At 40.9% G+C, this 24,010-nt stretch overlaps 1 protein-coding gene across 1 annotated transcript in view; it reads left to right on the forward strand.

Annotated features, from left to right (window-relative positions):
* c2cd3 (C2 domain containing 3 centriole elongation regulator) overlaps positions 1-24,010 on the forward strand; it is a 165,753-nt gene that overhangs the window by 78,056 nt on the left and 63,687 nt on the right. Inside the window, exon 24 of the mRNA XM_059963936.1 lies at positions 1,613-1,957. Within this exon, the coding sequence (XP_059819919.1) occupies positions 1,613-1,957 (345 nt within the window). The remainder of the gene's footprint in view (positions 1-1,612; positions 1,958-24,010) is intronic.

A 24,010-nucleotide genomic window follows, 5' to 3' on the forward strand; every position in this document is an offset into this window, starting at 1 on the left:
TGATAGTTCTTTTTACATTGGGGAAAAGACAGTTTCTCCTTATTGGTCAGAGGACTGAGTCTAAGATATTCTCAGCAAGTGTTTCAAGCCTTCCTGATTCAAACCAGGTTAAATGTGGGGCAATAGGGAACCTGAGCAGCAAACCCCTTGGCAAAATTTGGCCTTTTTAAAGATGACTGTGTAACTCCTAAGTTTTCCATCTATGTGAATGAGAACCATCATTTTGGAATGTTTAAAACCTGACTTCACAAAACATTCAAAAACAATTAAATAAATTTCAAGCTATCTAAAATATGTAAAACATTTAAAATGCTAATTATTAAAATTAACTATAAAAGTTGTATCTTGGTTTTCCTGTTTGCAGTAAACATTTTGTTGAAATTACTGGATACTCAGCTCCTCAGCTGGCTTATTTTGGTGTCGAGCCTATGAACAGATTCCCATGGACAGGAACTAATTGGCAGAGTGAGCAGGCAGAATTTTGTTGACTGGAATTAATCAGAAAATCTGAGATTTCTACATTTAACTACCCATTTTGGTGTAAATGCTGACACTTTGCCCGGAAACTACTGCCTTTGTTAGCTGAAATGAAAGTTGTCTGACAGGGATTGTGAATGATTTGTGGTAGACATCTGTAAGCAATCTTTCCCCAGTAATAGTGGTGAAATTAAGGAGGGAAAAAGCAGACTGGCAGGTAACCATGAAGCATGCAGAAGAATTGAAAATTAGAACCAAAATTAATTTAAACAAAATCATGCCAGGCACCGTCAACACAGGATACAAGACACCATTTCTGCAAAAGAAAAGAAAGGTGAAGGAATCTGATAAAAACTGGAAAGTAGACTGCACAGCATATCCAGGAAAATGCAAGCTTAGGTGGGCACATGCAGCTTCTCTTGCTACCACAGTTTAGAGCAAATGACATGTTCTATGTAAAATTAACAGAGGAGAATGAGATGAATGTAGAGTGATTGTTTTATTGTTCAGGAAAGAGCCAAGCTGGACGGTGATGTGGAAACACTGAATAGTGGGTAGAGATGTGGAAGCTCCAAACATCCACATAGAAAGGAGATTGAAGAAAATGGATGGAAATTTATTGAAATAATGGAGGTCTCTGATGTTAGTGGGTCAAGATGAGAAAGGTTAGACAAAAATAAATTCTCGAGGAAGCTGTAATGATGGTGCTTCTGGAGCATTCAGAGTTATTCACTAAACACCTCCTCTTCTCCTTATTCACACAAGCCTTTTCTAAACTCCACTTTTAATCAATTGTGTGATCACCAGCCCTTATAGACCTGATGAAGGGTCTCAGCCAGAAACATGAACTATTTACTTTCTTCCATAGATGCTGCCTGGCCTGCTGAGTTCCTGCATTATTTTGTGTGTTGTCTTGGATTTCCAGCATCTGCAGATTTTCTCGTCTTAGTCCTAATAGTTATTTAGCTAAATTCTCGTTTTTTCTTCACACCTCTAAGGAGTTGTGGAATAGTTTTCTGTGTTAGAGGCAAATTGTTACTTACTTCCAAACATAAACCTTTTGCAGAATTGAAAAAATCCAGAGAAATTCCAAAATAATTATGTTTTCCCATTCAACTTTGTTTTTCTTTTACAGGTATTTATCCACTTTTTAAACGAGGTGCTTCTGACCTGTCAGGTGCAGCTCTGAGGTTCCATATCACACTTACACCAAATGATTTTCCACCTTCTACCACTGAATATTCTTCTCAGAGAACAAACTGTTCCGATGATGATCATGATTATGAATGCAGTGCCAAGGAAGATGTTCAGCTCATTAATGAAGCAGAGGAAATAACAGAAGTGCAAGTTGATGATGAATTGCCCACAGATTCTATCCTTGAATGCAACAAGGTGGCTAATGAGATTCATGAGGTAGACCTGGCAAAGACATTTGCAGTGAATGTTGTAGTGGAGAGAGCTATGCATCTAAGCTTGAAAGGTAAAAAATTAATTTTGTTACAAAGTGTAATGTTGCCATTTATTGAGTTGCCGGTGAAAATTATAATGATTTTCTTCACTTCAAAAGTAATTCATTAATTTTTCAAATAATTGTAAAAGATCGCGTTGCTTTATGTGAGCAACATGCATCACATAGTATAAAGCAGTATGCCATGCAGCAGTTTTTGTTTTCTTTTGGCACTTTGCAATGTGAAGTTTATTGGTACAGTAAGAAATGGAATGTTTCTTGGACAAGGCAAAATGAGCAGCAACCATTAACATCAGGTACAAAATTCTGTACTTAACAGTGGAGGACAGTTGACAAGTAGCTTACAGCTTTTGGTTGCTGATGTCTGCCCCTACACTGGCTATATTGTCTTCAGCCTGCTCTCCTCTTTTCCTGTAATTCCATGCAGCCTTTAAAGCTGTGTGAATCTTTCTTCCATGTGTTCAGCATCAATGCTCAACCAAAACCAAAGTTCGTTGTCAGTTAGCAGAAACCCCAGCCCAAGTGTATTGGTTGATGTATTGGCTACACACTTTTTAACCATTAACTTGCCATTAGCTTAGTGTTTCCTCACGATTTTATGACTACTCACATATAAAAGTCTGGAAGGGTTTATCCAATACTACCAAACTCAATTTGAGGTTGGTATAATTTCATAATGAATCCCTTCTGTTACACTGATATAAATTTGATATCTGCAGATCACAAGTTCCTGATCCTATGTCACCATAGAGGTGCAATATTTTATATTTTGAGTACTAAATGGTATTGGATATCAACTTAAGACAATTCTCAGAATAATCTTTTCAAATAAGAAGCTTATCAGGCTAATGAGCACCAAGAGGTGTGTAGCTGCCAATCTGATTCATGGATTTTGCTCTTATCTGTCTCATTGTCCTACCTTCCTGATGTGATTTCCTCCTTGACCGTGAACATTGTTATTGCATTATACCATTACATGTAGTATACTATTATTTTGCTATTGCATAGAAGTGGTGGAGGAACCAAAGGGGTTATCTCTGATAGGGTGGAGACCAAAAGAGACTAAATGAGATGTTAATGATGCTGGCTGAAGAAAAGCGACAAAGGCTTGTAGTTGCAGCTGATATGTTTGGAGGAGGTGTATATAGTAGAAAATGAAGAAAAGAGGGAAAATAAACTAATGCCTGACCTAATTTGTTGAAGTTGCTATAAATGTGAAATGGAGAATGCTGAAAAATTACCAGCAGGTCAGGCAGTGTCTACTACAGGGGTTCCCAACGTTTTTTATGCTATGGACCAATACCATTAAGCAAACAGTCTGTGGACCCCTGAACAAGACAAGATAAAAAAAAGCTAATGAGTTCATAACTAGCAAAGATCTGACTGAGAGCTGGAAAGACTCTTTATCTGAAATTGTTGAATTCAAAGTTGAATCTGGGTTTTCTTCTGTTAATATGTAGCTAGTGCACCGAGAATGTGTCCAGAACTAGTGGTATGTTCCTTGTGTGAGGTTTGGGAATTCTGGGAGACATCCAGTCTCCCTGATAACTACATCTGCACAAAGTGCATTGAGCTGCAGCTCCTCAGAGAAGAGAGCATGTTAAGGAAATGGAGCTGTAGCTGGATGACTTACAGTTCGTACAGGAGAATGAGAAGGTGATAGATAGGAGTTACCTGGAGTTACTCACCCCTAAGTTGCATGAGGCTGGTACCCGGGTGACTGTCAGGAGAGGGAAAGGAAATAGGCAGCCAGTGCAGAGTACCCCTGTGGCTATTCCTCTCAATAATAAGTATACTGCTTTAGATACAGTTGAAGGGGAGGCTGCATTGACCTGATATCTGGCACTGAATCTTTGTCTGGCTCAGACGGGAAATGGATCACGTCTGGAGAAAGTATGACCTCTACAAGAAGGACTATTTACACCTGAACCAGAGGGGCACCAATATCCTTGCAAGCAAGTTAGCTACAGCTGCTGGGGTGTGTTTAAACTAGTTTGGCAAGGGGATGGGAACCAGAGTGATAGGTCTGAGGATGGAGCTGTTACTGTACAACTAAATGCAGTGTAGTGAGACTGTGAGGAAGGACAGGCAGATGATAGTGCAAATTGAGATCTGAATTGAATGCACTCAGGATACAGAATAAGTTAGATGATCTTGTAGTGTAGTTAGAGATTAGCAGGTATGATGTTGTGAGAATCATTGAGTTGTGGTTGAAAGAAGATCATAGTTGGGAGCTTATTGAAAGGACAGAGAGGGAGGTGGCTCTGTTGGTAAAAAATGAAATCAAAACCTGAGAAAGAGGTGACATACTCTAGGACTGGAAGTTGTATAATCCTTGTGGCTAGAGTTAAACAAACTGTAAGGGTGAAAATACCCTAATTGGAATTATATTTAGGCCTCTGAACAGTAGCCAGGATATGGGCTACAAATTACAACACGGGATAGAAAAGGCATATAAAAAGGGCAATGTTGCATTAGTCATAGGGATTTCAGTATGCAAGTAGATTGGGAAAATCGGGTTGCTGCTGGATCCCAAGAAAGGGAATTTGTAGAATGTCTGCAAGATGGCTTCTTAGAGCAGCTTATGGTTGAGCCCACTAGGGGAAAGGCAAATCTAGATTGCCTGTGATGTAATGATCCTGATTTGATTAGGGAGCTTAAAGTAAATGAACCCTTAGGAGGCAGTGATCATAATATGATAGAATTCACCCTGCAGTTTGAGAAGAAGCTAAAATCGGATGTATCAGTATAAGAGGAGAGTACAGTAAAGGAAATTATAGAGGCATGAGAGAGGAGTTGGCCAAAGTTGATTGGAAGGGGACACTAGCAGGGATGACAGCAGAGCAGCCATGGCTGGAGTTTCTGGAAGCAATTAGGAAGGTGCAGGAAAGATATGAAGGGCCTGTTTCTGTGTTGTAGTAAGTAAATGAAAAATAAATAAAATAATTGGCAGTTGAATTTTAAGTATTTTGTGTCAGTTTTCACTGTGTGGAAGACACTTGCAGAATTCCAGAAATGCATGAGTGTTGGGGTGGGGGTGGGCAGGGCAAAAGTGAGTGTCGTTGCTATTACTAAGGAAAAGGTGCTTGGAAAGCAAACTCTGGGTCTATACTCACTGGAGTTTAGAAGAATGAGAGGGGTCCTCAATGAAATTGTTGAATATTGAAAGCCTGGATAAATTGGATGTTGAGAGGATGTTTCCAATAGTGGGGAGTCTAGGACCAGAGCGTAAAGCCACAGAATAGAAGGATATGTATTTAAGACAGAGATGAGGAAGAATTTCTTTAGCCAGAGGGTGGTGAACATGTGGAATTCATTGCCGCAGATGGCTGTGCAGGCCAAGCTATATTTAGGCAGCGGTTGGTGGGTTCTTGATTAATCAGGGCATCAAAGGTTATGGGAAGAAGGCAAGAGAATGGGGTTTAGAGGGATAATAAATTCGCCATGATGGAATAATGGAGCAGACTCAATGGGCCGAATGGCCTAATTCTGCTCCTATGTCTTTTTTTTTTATTATCCTAGCTTTCCTAGCAACATCTATCTTACAATGTCAAAAATTTAATAGTATGATCTATGTATAAAATATATCTAATCTGGTTAATTATCATTTATCATTTTGAATGTGCCAAGACCTGGGCAACAGTAATTTTAAATAGCACTTACCTTACACTGCAACCAGACAATAACTTATCCAACAGCGTCTAATCCCCTTCATTTGAAGTTCAGTAGTTTGAGTCTCTTGGTGGCATTAATCAGCCACATTAAATTAATACAACTCCAAGTTAAACACAACAGATGCATTAGAATTGAATTGACTTTATTTCTTACATCCTTCATACATGAGGAGTAAAAATCTTTACATTATGTCTCCGTCTAAATGTGCAATGTGCAGTTAATAGTAATTTATAATAAATAGTATGTACATAGTAGTAATGGGACAGTCAGTATAACATAAAAATATAATTGTATCAATATGAATTAATCAGTTGATTGCCTGACAGAAGAAACTTGAAACCTGAAACCTGTCGTTCCTGGCTTTTATGCTACGGTACCATTTCCCAGATGGTAGCAGCTGGAACAGTTTGTGGTTGGGATGACTCGGGGGCCCCAGTGATCATAGGGCCCTTTTTACACACTTGTCTTTGTAAATGTCCTGGATAGTGGGAAGTTCACATTTACAGACGTGCTGAGGAGTCCGCACCACTCTCTGCAGAGTCCTGCGATTGAGGGAAGTATAGTTTCCATACCAGGCAGCCAGTCAGGATGCTCTCAATTGTGCCCCTTTAGAAAGTTTTTAGCACTTGGGGGCCCATACCAAAACTTCTTCAACCATTGGCATTGTTAGATCCTCAGTGACGTTTATGCTGAGGAACTTAAAGCTGTTCACCCTCTCAACCTCAGTTCCATTGATGATAGTAAGGGTTAGGCTGTCTCCATTCCTCCTGTAGTCCACAACCAGCTCCTTTGTTTTTACAACATTGAGGGAGGTTGTTTTCTTGATACCACTGTGTCAGGGTGATGACTTCTCTGTAAGCCGCCTCATTATTATTTGAAATTAGGCCAATCAGTGTAGTGTTGTCAGCAAATTCGCAGTTTGGAGCTATGGGTGACGACACAGTCATGGGTATACAGAGAGTAAAGGAGGGGGCTTAGGACACAGCCCTGAGGGACACCTGTAGTAAGGGTCAGAGGGGCAGAGGTGAGGGAACCCTCTCTTACCACCTGCCGGCAATCTGACAGGGAGTCCAGGATCCAGCTACACAAGGCAGGCTGAAGGCCGAGGTCTCTGAGCTTCTTGTCGAGCCTACAGGGAATTATGGTGTTGAATGCCGAACTGTAGTCCAAGAACAGCATTCTCACATAAGCATTCCTCCTCTCCAGGTATGTAAGGATGGTGTGAAGAGTTGTAGCTATTGCATCATCTGTCAATCAGTTGTGTCGATAGGCAAATTGTAAGCGGTTCAGTGTGGGTGGTAGCAGGCTGCAAATGTAGTCCTTGACCATCCCCTTAAAGTATTTGCTTATTATTGAGGTGAGTGTGACAGGACGCCAGTCATTCAGACATGCTTCCTTGGTCTTTTTAGATGCAGGAGCAATGGTGGATGTTTTGAAGCAGGAGGACACTTTACACTGGGAGAGGGAGAGATTGCCATCACCTGCAAATTCCCTTCCCTGGTCACATTTGTATTGTACTGTCTTTCCTTCATTGTTTGCTGGGTCTCAGTACTGGAATCTGCTACCTAATAATACTGGGCAGAAATTCTTCACATTGACTGCGGTAGTTCAAGAAGGCATCCACCAGAGTCTGCCCAAGTGTAGTTAGCCATTGGCAATAAAATGCCAAAATTAACAGTGTCAACCAAGTCCTACAAATGCTTTAAATAAGAACACAAATAAAATCAGATTACTCTAGAATTTTGCTGGTGAATTAATGTATCTTGTTTCTGAGTATCACCAAATCTGTTGTCCTGAGTTCCAAGGTCACCTTAATGCCAGCCGGTGTTGAAGCTTTCAATAAGAATTGGTGTAGGGATGGATAAAGTGCATAATGCCTATTGATTAATCAATCATTATAAATACACCCAACCACAGTGTCTTGATGGTAACTGACCACTACAAGTTTGTGACATGGTGTTTTTTTTCTCTATGACTAGTGCTAATAGTATGGTTGACCAGTTCCTGCCCTTCTGAATGCTTTGGAGACATGGACAACCTACAGTAGACATCTCAAAGCATTAAATAGGTACTATCATCACTGCCCTTCTCTAAATCTACTCCCAGGATAGTTGAACAGATGTCAGTATTTTCTCCAAAACCAAAATACCCAACTTTGCAGCCATAGTCACTGGATAGGCAGCATTGCCTGACAGCAGTTTTCTGAAGTGAGCATTATATTTGATTCATTACAAGTGAATTCCAAAGTATGATATTCATGAAACCTCCTTCGAAAAAAATTGAATATGCTTACTAGCTTATGTGAACCCCTGATCCAGTACTGCTCAAACTAGCAAAGAAACATCTTGGAACACTTCAAGTCACTGCCCTGAGTGCATAGAGGTCATGTTCAAACAATGAGAGGAACATTCAGTAATTGATTTATGCCTAAAACTCCATTTGTTCCCCCGTGATAATCTGCAGACCCAACATAGGACTGTTTAATCAGCAAAGAATCCAAAGACCTATGTACGTCCTCCATTCCAATAAAGAATTGATGTTTTTTATCATTAGCTAAGGTAGACTTCTGATGTATTTTAAAATGACGACTTTCTGTTTTGTTATCCGAGATGTCTTAAGTTTATAATATTCTTGCTCTTACTGTTATACTATCAATTAATGTTTGAAAAGAACCTCCTAAATTATATGTTAGAGCCTTTCGATAGATTTATCATGCAATGTAATGGTTAAATCTTCCGTTTAACAATTTTTCAGATGTTGTTGGTGTCCTCATTTGCTATTCTAGGGATTACTAATTGGAATGTTTTGTGCTTTTTGCCTTTCTTCTTGAGTAATTCCTTAGGGTTGAAGATATTTCATACCTTTTTCAATTTTTGTGTTTTGAAGTGGTTGCTGAAGTTAATATACAACCAGTGGGCTTGGGGAAAGTGGCAGGTGGGTGGTTTGAGAGGTAGTGTGCTATTTCCACCAGTTACACTGGGCACTTTGTGCAATTCCCATAAATGGACTAAGGTTCTTAAGGCCTTTCAAAACTCCTCCACTTTGAGCAGTCTTAAATCACAGGTTTCCTCTATTCAGCTAGTAATCTTATGCTTTGCGAAGATTTGAGATGAGTCTCTGCTTTGTGAGTCTGGTGTTGGCCAGGTAATGTGGCGGCCCAGCAATGCCATCTGAAGACATTCTTGAGGTGTTTCTGTGTCTTTGCCATAACAGAGCTCTGAATATGTTGCCTGTTTCAGAAGCTTAGAATTGGGCATACGAGTGACATGCCTGTATGAGAACAGACTGAATGTAATTACTGCCTTATTATTGGTTTCTCTCCAGGAATAAAATGTCGGCATTGGTGCATTTATAATTTTAATAACTATATAACCATATAACAATTACAGCACGGAAACAGGCCATGCCGGCCCTTCTAGTCTGTGCCGACACTTACACTCACCTCGTCCCACTGGCCTGCACTCAGCCCATAACCCTCCATTCCTTTCCTGTCCATATACCTACTTTAAATGACAATACCGAACCTGCCTCTACCACTTCTACTGGAAGCTCATTCCACACAGCTGCCACTCTCTGAGTAAAGAAATTCCCCCTTAAGGTGTTACCCTTAAACTTTTGCCCCCTAACTCTCAAATCGTGTCCTCTTGTTTGAATCTCCCCTGCTCTCAATGAAAAAAGCCGGTCTACGTCAACTCTATCTATCCCCCTCATGATTTTAAATACCTCTATCAAGTCCCCCCTCAACCTTCTATGGTCCAAGGAATAAAGACCTAACTTGTTCAACCTTTCTCTGTAACTTTGGTGCTGAAACCCAGGTAACATTCTAGTAAATCTTCTCTGTACTCTCTCTTAACTTGGAGAATTTTTTTTGATACACAGTGGTATCTCTCCACTGTTACCAGGTGTTTGCTCTAAATAGTCCTTGTCCAGAGGCTTGCTTGAGGACAGATTTCATTGTTAACCAGAATATTATTAACTTGTTGTCAAATTGGAGAATTGGATTTTTTCCTCAAACTCAGAGACTGTGCTTGCATAAACTAAACACTGCCTACCTTTGCTGACAGGGCACGTAAAATTAAGGCATTTTCCAGAGTCTCATTAGTGACTCTTAATTGTTGGAATCCAATGTCATATAACAGGGAAGTTTGGCAGAGGACCTGTACTTTCATCTGCTTCAGTGACCAAATTGACAATTTGGTGCTCAGCCTCCAAATGTGCACATGCACAAGCCACAAGCATCTTTTGTGTACTACAGTTTGACTGATTCTGAGGTGACCTCAATTTAGGAGTGGAGGAATCACTCACTAAACAGAATTTCATTTGTCCTGTAGCTTACTTCATAAAAGATTGATTAACATTATTTGTCACATGTACATTAAAACAAACAGTAAAATGTGTTGTTTGCATCAATAACAAACATAGTCCGAGGATGTGCTGGGAGCAGCCTGCATGTGTTGCTACATTTCTGGCTTAACATAACATGCCCTCTACTTACTAACCCTAGCTTGTACGTCTGGAATGTGAGAGGAAATTAGAGCACTCAGAGGAAAGCCACGCGGTCACAGGGAGAATGTACAAGCTACTTACAGACAGCAACAGAATTGAACCTGGGTCACTGGTTCCGTAATAGTTTTACGCTAACCACTATACTACCATGCCGCCTAGATCTAGATAAACTGCATGTTTGAGCTGAGGGGCAGCTTTGTGAGGGGAAGTATTTGGGCAGCGGTGCAGCTCTCTTGACTTTAGTTTGCACTGATTTGCTAGATCCCAAGCTTCATATTGAGGAGTGGAAATTTCCTGTGATGAATTTTTAGAGTGAGTTGGATGTTAGTCAGCAGTACCACAGAAGCCTGGCAGACCATGGTCTTGATGCAATCCAAGAGGTTTGAAGACCACTGGAGACCATGATCTGCTACATGGACTTCAACACGTACTCAAGTGGGCATGTTTATAAGTGCCTGTTCATATACAATAAGTCTTTTTTGAATCTATGCTTGCACTACTTCTTCATCGATTCCCCCCACAGCCTGTCCCTTGATAACACCTTTGTCTATATACAACACTGAATCTTTACACTCTTACTTCTGTCGTCATATCTGAACAACCCCCAGTCACCATTCTCTCATCCTTCCCTACACCCTGATGCTCATCTGTGTCCATCATTTCTGCATTGGATATCCATCCCCCTGTTCCCTTACCCTCAGTTTTTTACCACTCTACCTTGCATCCTTTTTCCCTGCGGAATACTTTGCTAAATGATCTCCATGTTCTCTTTTGCTCTCTGCTCTGAGGAAGAACATCCTACATCATCATCAAGAGACGTAAAAGAAATGGCTGAATGAATTTCAGGGTGGCAGATGTTGGTATTTTGTGTTGGCAGGGAAATGTGCACTCTCACAGATTCTGGGACATTGGGCTACGGAGACAAGCCAAGAGAGAGAGGACTAGCCCATGGGTAGAGGGTTCCCCTCCCTGTAAAAAAAACAGGTCATTTGGCCCTTCTAGTCTGTGCCGTAACTTTATTCCGCTAGCCATGGATCCGCACCCAGTCCATAACCCTCCAGACCTCTCCCATCCAACTTATTCTTAAAACTTCAGAGTGAGCCCGCATTTACCATGTCAGATGGTGCTCATTCCACACTCCCACCACTCTCTGAGTGAAGAAGTTCCCCCTAATGTTCCCCCTAAACCTTTCCCCTTTCACCCTAAAGCCATGTCCTCTCGTATTTATCTGTCCTAATCTAAGTGAAAAGAGCCTACTCGCATTTACTCTGTCTGTACCCCTCATAATTTTGTAAACCTCTATCAAATCCCCCCTCATTCTTCTACATTCCAAGGAATAAAGTCCTAACCTGTTCAATCTTTCCCTGTAACTCAACTCCTGAAGACCCGGCAACATCCTAGCTAATCTTCTCTGCACTCTTTCAATCTTACGGATATCCTTCCTATAGTTAGGTGACCAGAACTGCACACAATACTCCAAATTTGGCCTCACCAATGTTTTATACAACCTCACTATAACATCCCAACTCCTATACTCAATACTTTGATTTATGAATGCCAGGATGCCAAAAGCCTTCTTTACAACCCTGTCTACCTGTGATGCCACTTTCAGGGAATTATGTATCTGAACTCCCAGATCCCTTTGTTCCTCTGGACTCCTCAGTGTCCTACCACTTACTGTGTATGTCCTTCCAAAATGCAACACCTCACACTTTTCTGCATTAAATTCCATCTGCCATTTTCAGGCCCATTTTTCCAATTGGTGCAGATCCCTCTGCAATGCCTGCAATCTTAGTGTCATCAGTAAACTTGCTGATCCAATTTAACACATTATCATCTAGATCATTGATATGGACAACAAACAACAATGGTCCCAGCACAGATCCCTGAGACATGCCACTAGTCACAGGCTTCCAGTCTAAGAAGCAATCATCCACTACCACTTTCTTTCTTCTCCCACACAGCCAATTTTGAATCCGGTTTACAACCTCTCCATGGATACCTAGTGTCTGAACCTTCTGAACTAACCTCCCATGTGGGACCTTGTCAAAGGCCTTACTAAAGTCCATGTAGACAATATCCACAGCCTTTCCTTCAACTACTTTCTTGATAACCTCCTCGAAAAACTCTACAAGATTCGTTAAACATGATCTACCATGCACAAAGCCATGCTGAATATCCTTTATCAGCCCTTGGCTGTTCAAATACTTGTATATCTGATCTCCCAGAACACTTTCTAATAATTTACTTACTATTGATGTCAGGCTCACCGGTTGGAGCCTTTTTCAAATGATGGAACAACATGAGCTACCCTCCAATCCTCCGAAACTGCACCTGTGGCTAAGGACATTTTAAATATTTCTGCCAGGGCCCCTGCAATTTCTACACTAATCTCTCTCAGGGTCCGAGGAAATTTCATGTCAGGCCCAGGGGATTTATCTCCCTTTGTTCGCTGTAAGGCAGCAAGCACCTCCTCCTCTTTAATCTCTATATGTTCCAACTGCTTGTTTCCCTTCTTTCCATATTACGCTATGCCAGTTTCCTGAGTAAATACTGATGCAAAAAAACTGTTTAAGATCTCCCCCATCTCGTGAGACTGCATACATAGACAACCACTCTGATCTTCTAGGGGACCAATTTTGTCCCTTACTATCCTTTTACTCTTAATGCACTTGTAGAAACCTTACGTCTTTTAGTTTTCCTGATTTCCTTCTTTAGTATTCTCTTACATTTTCTATACTCTTCAAGTACCTCATTTGTTCCTTGTTGCCTATACCTGCTATACACCTCTTACTTTTTCTTAACCAGATAGCCAATATCCCCTGAAAACCAAGGTTCCCTATGCCTGTTAACTTGGCCTTTAATCTTGGCAGGAACATGCAAACTCTGCACTCTGAAAATTTCGCTTTTGAAGGCCTTCCACTTCCTGAACACATCCTTGCCAGAAAACAACTTATCCCAATCCACTCTTCCTAGACCCTTTCTCATTTCCACAAAATTGGCCCTTCTCCAATTTAGAAACTCGACTCGAGGACCAGACCTATCCTTATCCATAATTAACTTGAAACTAATGACATTAAGGTCACTGGACCCAAGATGTTTACCTACACATACTTCTGTCACCTGACCTGTCTGGTTCCCTAATAGGAGATCAAGTATTGCATCCTCTCTCATAGGTACTGCTATATATTGATTTAGAAAACTTTCCTGAACACATTTGACAAGCTCCAAGCCATCTAGCCCTTTCACAGTGTGGGAGTCCCAGTCAATATGTGGAAAGTTAAAATCCTCTACTATAACATCTTTCTGTTTCTTACATCGGTCTGCTATCTCTCTACAGATTTGCACCTCCAATTTTCTCTGACTTTTGGGCAGTTTATAACACAACCCTATTAGTGTGGTCACACCTTTCCTGTTCCTCAGCTCCACCCATATGGCCTCTGTAGACAAGCCCTCTGGGGTGTCCTGTCTACACACAGCTGTGATATTTTCCCTGACTGGTAATGCCACTCCTCCCCCTTTCATCCCTCCCCCTCTATCACATCTGAAACAATGGAACCCCGGAACATTAAGCTGCCAGTCCTGCCCCTCCTGCAACCAAGTCTCACTAATAGCAATAATGTCGTAATCCCACATGCCAATCCACGCCCTAAACTCATCTGTTTTACCTACAATACTCCTTGCATTGAAATAGATGCGCCTGAGAACATTTCTGTCACATACAAACCTTTGATTTCTGTCTATACATGCAGTCTTCACATGACCTTTATCCTCCTCCACCTCACTACCTGCTCTAACACTCTGGTTACCTCCCCCCTGCAAATCTAGTTTAAACCCCCCACCCCCCGCAGCAGCACTAGCATATCTACCCACAAGGATGTTAGTCCCCCTCCAGTTCAGGTGCAAACCGTCCCGTCGGAACAGGTCCCACCTTCTCTGGAACAAAGCCCAATTGTCCAGAAACATGAAGCCCTCCCTCCTGCACCATCTCTTTAGCCACATATTTAGCTGCATTATCTTCCTATTTCTAACCTCATTAGCATGTGGCAGGGGTAGCAATCGTGAGATTGCAACGAGGTTCTGTCCTTCAACTTTGCACCTAACTCCCTAAACTCTCTTTGCAGGACCTCCTCCTCCTTGCTATCCACGTCATTGGTCCCTACATGGACCACAACATCTGGCTGCTCACCCTCCCTCCTGAGAATACCGAGAACTCAATCTGAGATATCGCAGACCCTGGCACCAGGGAGGCAACAGACCATCTGGGATTCTAGATCTCTCCCACAGAACATCTTATCTGACCCCCTAACTATCAAATCTCCTAACACTACTGTTCTCCTCTTTTCCCTCCTTCCTTTCTGAGCTGAGGGTCCAGTCTCGGTGCCAGAGACATGACCACTACAACATGTCCCTGGTAGGTCGTCCCCAAAAAGAGTATCCAAAACGGTATACTTATTGTTGATAGGAACGGCCATGGGGGTGCTCTGCTCTTTCTGTCTATTCCCCTTCCCTCTCCTGACAGTCACCGGTTACCTGCCTCCTGACTTTTAGGGGTGACTGTCTCCCTGAAACTCCTGCCTGTTTCTGCCTCTGCCTCATGAATGATCGGAAGTTCATCCAGCTCCAGTTTCTTAACTTAGTTTGTCAGGAGCTGCAGCTGGATGCATCTTTTACAGGTGTAGTCATCAGGGACATTTGTGCTGTCCCTGACTTCCCACATACTGCAAATGGAGCACTCGACTGCCCTAAGTGCTGCCTCCATTACCTACTCCTAAGTTAATTAAATTAATTAAAGGAACTTAACTGGCCTTACCTCACTGGGAGCAAGCTCATCCTCAGCCTCTGCTCGTCAAAGCCTCTCGAGCCAAAGCCTCAAAGCTCCACTCATACCCTGAGCCACTCACCCACTGGCTGCTCTTCTTCCTCCTCCTCCTCATCCTCCAGTTGAGACACATCTAGGCATATTACTGCCCTCCACAGGATGTATAATTAATTATAGAATTTCAAAAAACCCAAATTCCCAAATATAAACTAGTTGTATCTAGAAACTGAATAATAAACTCTTCAATCAGATGGTGGTTCTCTTGGTGGCCAAACAAAGATTTAATAGAAAAACAAAATACATTTAAGTCATACAGCCTCTTGAACAATATGCTTCTTTCAATTTTATATAGATTATAACTCAGCAAAACATGCTGAACTCTCTCTAGACTACCACAGGCCCATAATCCAGTAGGATGTTTTCCTATTATCTTTAAATAATAGTTTATCCCACAATGCCCCAACGTAAGTCTTGTTAATTTCACCATATCTCTATGATTTAAAGAGTAACAGTCTGAGACCTTATTAACTAGTGGGTGACTAGAAAAGAAATGCCTTCCGTTTAATTCATTTTTCCAATCATCCTGCCACTTCTTCTCTATACCTTTTTTTAATCCTCCTCCTGCTCTGCCTAGGGTACTCTAATTCCTACTTGCCCACTCTGTAAGGAAGATTTTGCAATGCCATCCACAATGTCATTTCTCTCCACCCCAGCATGCCCAGGTATCCATGTAAATCTGACTTCACAACCCATCTTCCCTTTTCTAAACAAAACTAAGAGAATTTCAATAACTATGTCAGGATGAGCTTTTGAGTTATTCCCTTTTATAGCCTCTAAGGCAGCAGCAGAAACTGAACAGATGAGAACCCTGCATGGTCGAGAGTCTTCTATCCACCATAAGGCCCAGAGGATTGCTAATAATTCTGTTGCAAAGACAGAAACACCATCTGAAACCCAGTGACCAATCTCAACTCCAAGCTGAGACACGTACATCCCAAATCCTGCCGTACTGCTCTCTGGGTCCACTGAGCCATCGGTAAAAATCTTCAGATAAGATCCCTATTTATTATTTATATATTCATTTATGATCGACGCTGCTGAAATTGCTCTGCTTCTTTGAACCTGAAAAAGGAGGAATAGGTCTACTTCTAGTTCTGGCAAAAGCCAAAAGGGAATGGGTGGCAGACAAATTTGGTCAGCCATGTCTTCCTCAATCAGTTTAAATTTCACAGCCCAGTTATTAACCAAATCTGAAAATGGGTATCTTTTAATTTTACTTTGGCGCTCCGGTGTCTTCTGCAAAAGACATTTTGATGGACAGCTGTGATTGAAGCCATTTAGTTTTGCCCAATATTGCAGGCCTATTTAATTTGTCTTAAAAGTAGAGGCACTTCTCCCATCTCCACTCATAATGCAGGACTGATGTTGTTCTGAAAGCTCCACAGCAGAGTCTAAGTGCTTTGGACTCCAGTGTCTAATTTTTCAAGCACTGCCGTAGCAGCGGAACCATAAGCAATACAATCATAATCAATAACTGATCTAATCATAGCTAGGTATATTAAGTACATAGTTTCCTGCCCTGCTCCCCAGTCACATCCAGCAATACTTCTCATAATATTTAAAACTTTCTCACACTTTCCAATTGTTTTATCTATACGAACCCTCCAAGTAAGTCTTTCATCAAACCAGACATCTAAAAACTTGAATATCTTGACTTTTTCTAATGGAGAATCATATAGACACAATTCACAATCAAGAATCTTTCTTCTAAAGCCAAAAATCATATATTTGGACTTAGAAGCAGAAATCTTGAATCCCCATTTATTTGCCCAGTTTTCAACTGATCTTAAAGCCTTTTGTACCTGCTTTAATATATGCTTGATGTTTCTTCCTCTTTTCCAGATTGCGCCATCATCTGCAACCAACAATTTGCTAAATCCTATCCCTACCTGATCAAAGATATCGTTTATCATGACTTTAAAAAGAACTGGACTAATGCCATTTCCTTGAGGGGTGCCATTACCTATTTTAACTGACTAGGAACTTGTTCCACCTATTCTTACTTGAATTGTCCTTTCCTTAAGAAAACCTTTGATCCAATTAAACATTCTACTTCTGATTCCTGCATCATAGAGTTTAATTAATAAACCATCCTTCCATAATGAGTCATAGGCTCTTTCGATATCTAGAAATACACTTACCATTATAATTCTCTATTTTGAAAAACTTTTATAATATCGTGATCTAAAAGGGCAACAGATTCCATTGTTGATCTTCCAGTTCTGAAACCATTTTAATAGGCAGCAAAATGTCCCTTATTTTCTAAGAAATAAACAAGTCTGTTGGTGGCCATTCATTCCATAGTTTTATAAAGCACTGATGTTAAAGCTATAGGCCGATACAAACTACAACTAGACGCGTCTTTACCTGGCTTTAAAACTGGAACTACCACTACATGCTTCCATTCTACAGGTAATTTTCCTTCTTTCCACACTGAATTAAACAAAGCTATCATTTCTATTAATGCAGAGTCATCTAAATGCTTAAGCAATTCATAAAACAGTCCATCCCTACCAGAAGTGTTTGAACCTGATTGGACAGCTTCCTGCAATTCCTGAAGGGAGAAAAACAAATTTATGGAGCTATTATCATCCAAACTCCTGTCCAATTTCCAAATTGCTTTTAACATAATTTCCTTTCTCGAATCACTTAGCTCTGCAGAACTGTGTAACATATCAGCCTTTTCCTTGTCGGTTACAGCTTCAATATCCTTCCAGCAAAGCTGGGATGGATAGTTTTTTATATATCCCTGACATTCTGTGAATGATCATCCATAGCTGCTTTATAGGTGTCTCAGGGCCCACGGTTCCACAAAATCTTCTCTAACTATCCCTCTTTTCATTTTAAATTACTCTCCTTGCTACTGCTCTTTCCTTTTTATATTCCATAACATTAACACTGGGTACTTTCTTAATTTCCTGTAAGCTCTATTTCTGTTTCTTACTGCTATATCACAATTTTTAATCCACCACAGAACTAATGCTCGCGCCTCAGGAACATTCTGTAGCAAAATAGTCAACTGAGCAACTTTATGAATTATAGAACAGAGGGATTCATTCCAATTGTCTATGGAGCCCTCGCTATCAATCTCTTCTATTATATCCACAGCTTTCTCCTGGTACTTATTCCAACAGGCCAATGAAAAATTATACCTAGCAGACCTCTCCTCAACTTCTACTATCAAATTTCTATCAAATCTACATAATACAGGATAGTGATCACTTCCTAGTGTGTATCTGTCCGCAACATCCCATTCCCCAACCCTGGCTAAATTTGAGGAAGTGATTGATAAGTCTGAGTGACTACAAGAATTCTTTACAATATTAAATCTTGTAGGCTTTCCGTTGTTTAGAAGTATCATGTTGTATTTATCTAGAAGCTCCTCTACTACCACTCTATTACTATCTTTACTTTCACTACCCCATATAGGATTATGGGCATTGAAATCTCCAACCCAGATTACCAGGAGGCTTACCTTATTCATAATTTCATCAAAATCTGATAACATCACCATATTATATGAATTATAAAAGTTAATCAAAGTTGTTTGACCACGAGAGCTCCAAACCTCCACAGCCACAATTTCAAGGTTAGATTTAAAATCAAGTCTTCTAAATTGAAGTCCTGTTTTTATGAAAGTTGCACACCCTCCACCAGATTTACCCGTTCTGTCAGCTCTCAAACTATCATATCCAAGGATCACAAAATCTAAATGAGGCTTTAACCTTGTCTCCCATATACAGATCAAATCAGGCTTCTCTTTAAAAGTTCCAACAAATCTTTTTCATTCTTGACCATTTGCAATTAAACTTCTTGCATTCCATTGTAATAGTAAAAACATCCAAATACTAATTATTGGCGTCTTCACATAAAGCTCCTCCATACTCTCTGACCCTGACAACCGGGAAGTATTCAGTGATTATTTATTTGTCTGTCATATACTCGTGTAATTTTTCTGGTAAAACCTGTTTCATATCAAGGAATCTCTCTGCAGTTCCAACAACTACTTTTATCATACCCAACCTCTTGGTTGTAGTTTTAGCCCCGACCAGTACATCAATAACAAATGCCAAAAAAGACTCCTTTGTCATCAACAACATGTCTGAAGGAACCATAGTTGGAGAATGCAGAATGTGCTGACTCCCCATCGTTCCAATCTTTTCTTTACTTATCTTTTGCTCTCTATCAACTTCCTTTATTGCCTGAGCATATGATATTTTTTGTTAGTTACTAACAACCTGAATCTGCTTTGTCTTGGTAAAATACTCAAATCCTCTGAACACTGCTACATGGTCCCCTCCACAGTTACTGCATTTAGGTGCCACTGCCTTACACGCTTTAGTATCATGATCCTCTCCACATTTCGCACATCTTCTTTTACTTCGACACGAACCAGCAACGTGTCCAAATCTCTGGCAGTTTTGACAGCGCAAGGGAGGTCTAATATATTCTCTAACTTGATAAGACATGCTCCCAAGATAGACTCTAGTTGGGAGAACGTCACCCAATCACCACCTCCTCTCGATTTTAATCGCTTGGCTTCAATCACTCGACCACCTTTAATATTGTCCAAAATTTCCTTTTCGGTCATGCCAGACCAAATACCATACACTACCCTCCTAACTCCCTTCCTTTCTTTACTCCACTTTCACAACCAATTTTCCCACCATTTTAGCACTACTATATTGGTCAACATCTTTGCAACAAATTTTCAGCAATCCATTATACAAAATCGGCCTGGAATTCTTTACCTTTTTGGTTCTCTAATGCTGCTGCTATTTTCAAAGGATTAAGGGCCCTAAATCCTCCTTTCCCTTCCTTCTGACCTTTAATTTTATACAGAACTATAAACTGCTCCAAGTCACCCATTTTCCTCAATTTGTTGTCCCCTTTTACATCAGCTCTTTCGCTTGATGCACCTCTTTTTGGCTACCCTTACTTCTGGAGTATTCCAGTCTCCCACCTTCCTCCTTCAATCTCAACCCTCCCTCCCCGCTTTGCAGTCATAGGCTACAAACTAACCCTTTCAAACTACTAAGCTGAATAAAGGGGAGGAAAATAAGTTAATAAAATACGTAAAGTTAAAGAAACTGGCTAACCAAAAGTTAAGGGAAACCACCACTGATCTAACATCAAAACATTACCCCTCCTTTTATTTGTCCCTGCCAATTATCTCCAGTACTCACTCCCCCAATCAACTAATCAATTCTCTGTTTAACCCTTCAGTTGCCCTCCATGCGCCTTTTAAAGCACACTCACCTCAGCTCCTCAGCTGCTTCCCAGCACTCAGTGCTCTCCTGAGCCCTTCGCTCCTCCTCCTGCTGCGATGGTCCCGCGATCACACTGCTTTCTTATCCACCATGGCCTTTCCCATTTTCCACCTCTCAACCTGCGACCTAGTTCATACTCCTGAATCACTTCCAGAAAAACATTTGGTGAAAACCTACCTGCCTCGTTTTGGCAGATTGTAGATTAGCAAACCACAGGTTGTAATTTCACTTGCCACTGTGGCTGCCTTCAACCCATGAGGATTCTTTCTCCTGCATTGACATTTGTCTCCAATGCTCTCCCTAAATCTCAGAGGCTGCTGTCTCCCATACAGACTTTACAGACCATACAGACTCATTCCACTGAGATGCAACACTGAGCATCATAGGAAGTCATTCCTGCCTGTGGCCATCAAACTTTACAACTCCTCCCTCGGAGTGTCAGACACTCTGAGCCAATAGGCTGGTTCTGGACTTATTTCCACTTGGCATAATTTATTTATTATTATTTAATTATTTCTGGTTTTATTTTGCTATATTTCTATTCTGATCTTGGTTGGTGCAACTGTAACAAAACCCAATTTCCCTCGGGATCAATAAAGTATGTCTGTCTATCTGTTTACATTCAAATTGTGGGTGATGGATGCAGGTATCTCTGTCCCTCGAACATCATCAAATCCATGGGAATTTGTTTTTTACGTTTTCTCTATTAAATTAAAATGGGACCAATATCTCTTGCATTTAAACCACAGTACAGGGAGAACTATTTAGTTCAGAGTTAAGCTTATTGTATAAAAAGCTATCTTATATATCTTATCTATAAAAGATGCGCTTGCATTGGAGAGGCTCTGGAGGAGGTTCATGAGAATCATTCTGGGAATGTAAGGGTTTATGTATGAGAAGGGTTTTGATAGTTCTGGGCCTATACTCATTACAGTTTTGAAGAATAATGGGGAATCTTATTGAAGCCTATTGAAGGCCTACACTGAGTGGATGTGGAGGGGATGTTTCCTATATCGTGGAAGTCTAGGACTAGAGGACAGAGCCTCAAGAGTAGAGGGACATCCATTTAGAACAGAGATGAGGAAGAATTTTTTAGCCGGGGATAGTGAATCTGTCAAATTAATTTCCACAGATGACCACTTCATTGAATATATTTAAAGCAAAGGTTGACAGGTTCTTGATTAGTTAGAGCATCAAAGGTTACAGGGAGAAGAATGGAGAATGGGGATGAGTGGGATAATAAATCAGTCATGATGGAATGGCAGAACAGACTCAATGGGCTGATGGTCTTAAGGGCTATACTACCTAGAGCAGGGGTCGGCAACCTTTACCACTGAAAGAGCCATTTGGACCTGTTTCCCACAGAAAAGAAAACACTGGGAGCCACAAAACCCATTTGACATTTAAAATGAAATAACGCTGCATACATTTTTTTTGCCTTTATGCTATATATAAACAAACTATAATGTGTTGCATTTATGAAATCGATGAACTCCTGCAGAGAAAACAAAATTACATTTCTGCATGCAACAAAAACATTTTGAACTCCGAAGAAAAGACGTTGGGTTGAAGGTTACTTTTAAGTAAAATACTCAATGTCTATTTGAGTCCCTCTTGTGTTTATGAAAAATGCCGAACTTAAATTGTCCGCCAGTAGCAAATAAAAAATAACGTCAGGCAGCTGTCAACCTGAAAAATAAAAGGACTATTTCGCTGAACAATGAAAAAATATGAATATACGTAAAATAATAGGCAATTAAAATATTTATCATACTTGGTTAATGGGATTTCTGCTCCTGGACCTCAGCGCACAGCATCTGCACATCAGGGCTGTATATTGTCACCTTCATCTTTACACAGGATCGCAAGCTGTCATCTGTGAGGCGTGCGCGATGTTTGTTTTTAATAAAGTTAATGTTGGAGAACACCTGCTCACATACATATGTGGATCCAAAGATCGACAGGACTCCAAGCGCATACTTTTTAATGTTTACATAAATGTCGGGGATAGCATTCCATGTTTCGAACACAAGTTTGTCCGGTTTGGGGAGGTTTTCAATATCACTCCATTTGTGATTCTGAGCAAGAACGGCCTTCTGACGGGCAACATCTTCAAGGTCTGCTGTCAAGTATCTAAACTTGGACACCCATATGTCTTTGTCGGCTATGTCGGCCAGTTCCATCTCAAGATCAGGTTGACTCACACCTGCCAATGCAGTCGTATTCAGTAGGGATGGATCGATGCTTAGGGGAGTGACCGGGAAGGATAATGTGTTTTTTTCCTCTCTGAACTCACAGAAGCGTTTCCCAAACGATGTTTGCATTGCGATGATTGCAGAATGTAAATACTCCAAATTTATCATGTCGTGAGCTTGTTTGAACTCTCTCAAATTGGGGAAGTGAGACAATGTGCCTTTCTGTAAATCTCTGGCAAGCACTGTCAACTTGCGCTCGAATGCCAAAACATCCTCCAACATGTGCAGGGCTGTGCGTCCTTTCCCCTGAAGAGCTGTGTTCAGCGTGTTCAGGTGCGCTGTCATGTCTACCTTGAAGTGTAGCTTTTACAGCCACTCTGGCTGTTCCAGCTCAGGAAAGGTGAGTCCTTTGCTGCCCAGGAAAGTTTTCACTTCTTCCAGACACGCGACAAAGCGTTTCAGCACCTCCCCTCTTGACAGCCATCGGACTTTGTTGTGCAGCAGGAGATCAGAATATGTGCTTTCCAGCTCGTCCAGTAACAAATGGAATTGACGGTGATTTAAACTTTTTGCCATTATTTTATTGACAATCTGAATGGCAACATCAATTACTTCTGTGCATTCCGGAGAAAATGTTTGAGTGCACAGTGCCTCTTGGTGCAAGATGCAGTGAAAAGTCAGCAGCTTTCTGTCCAGCGACTTTTGCAGTAAAGCCACAAATCCCTTGTGCGCTCCTGTCATACTTGGTGCCCCATCAGTAGCTACTGACACCAGGTGGGTGGTCTTTATTCCTTTGGCTCTTAAACAATTCAAGACAGCCTCACAGATGTCCTCCCCCCGTGTTTGGCCTTTTAGAGGTATCAACTCAATCATTTCCTCCTGTGGCCCGGCAGAGTTTACATACTGGCAGAACAGCGCTATTTGTTCAATATCATCTTTGTCTTTAGACTCATCACAGGCAATCGAGTAGGCCACAGCTGAAATTATGTCTTTAATTTGCTGTCTTGTGATGTCTTCTGCCATTTTTATGCTTCTGTCTTTGACAGTCTTTGCAGAGAGGGGCATATCCCTGATTTTCTGCACAATTTCACTCTTGTTTTTAAAGTCCGTGAATAGATGTTCTGAAATCTTAATGAAAGATTCTTTTATATATTCACCATCTGTAAACTGCTTCCCGTGCCTGACTAGTTCCTGAGCGGCAACAAAACTAGCATATGTAGTTGATTTTCCAGACTTCATCCACTTCTTGAAATTATTTTTGCTCAGATCAACCTTCCGCATCAGTTCCGAAATGGCTTTTTTTCTCTCATCTCCATCCGGATATTTTTGAGCAAAGGCTGCGTGTTTATTCTGGAAATGTCTTGCGACATTTGACTTTTTGTTGTTTGCTAGTTTCTCATTGCATATTAAGCATACCGGTAAACCAGTCTCGTCAGCAGTGAAAGCAAATGAATCTGCCCACGTATCATTAAACGTTCTGTTTTCTTCAGTCACTTTTCTTTTTTTAGAATTCTCCATAGTTAGCCTACCTTGGATC

The sequence above is a fragment of the Hypanus sabinus genome, chromosome 3, assembly GCF_030144855.1.
Source record: "Hypanus sabinus isolate sHypSab1 chromosome 3, sHypSab1.hap1, whole genome shotgun sequence".
Taxonomy (NCBI): Eukaryota; Metazoa; Chordata; class Chondrichthyes; order Myliobatiformes; family Dasyatidae; genus Hypanus; species Hypanus sabinus.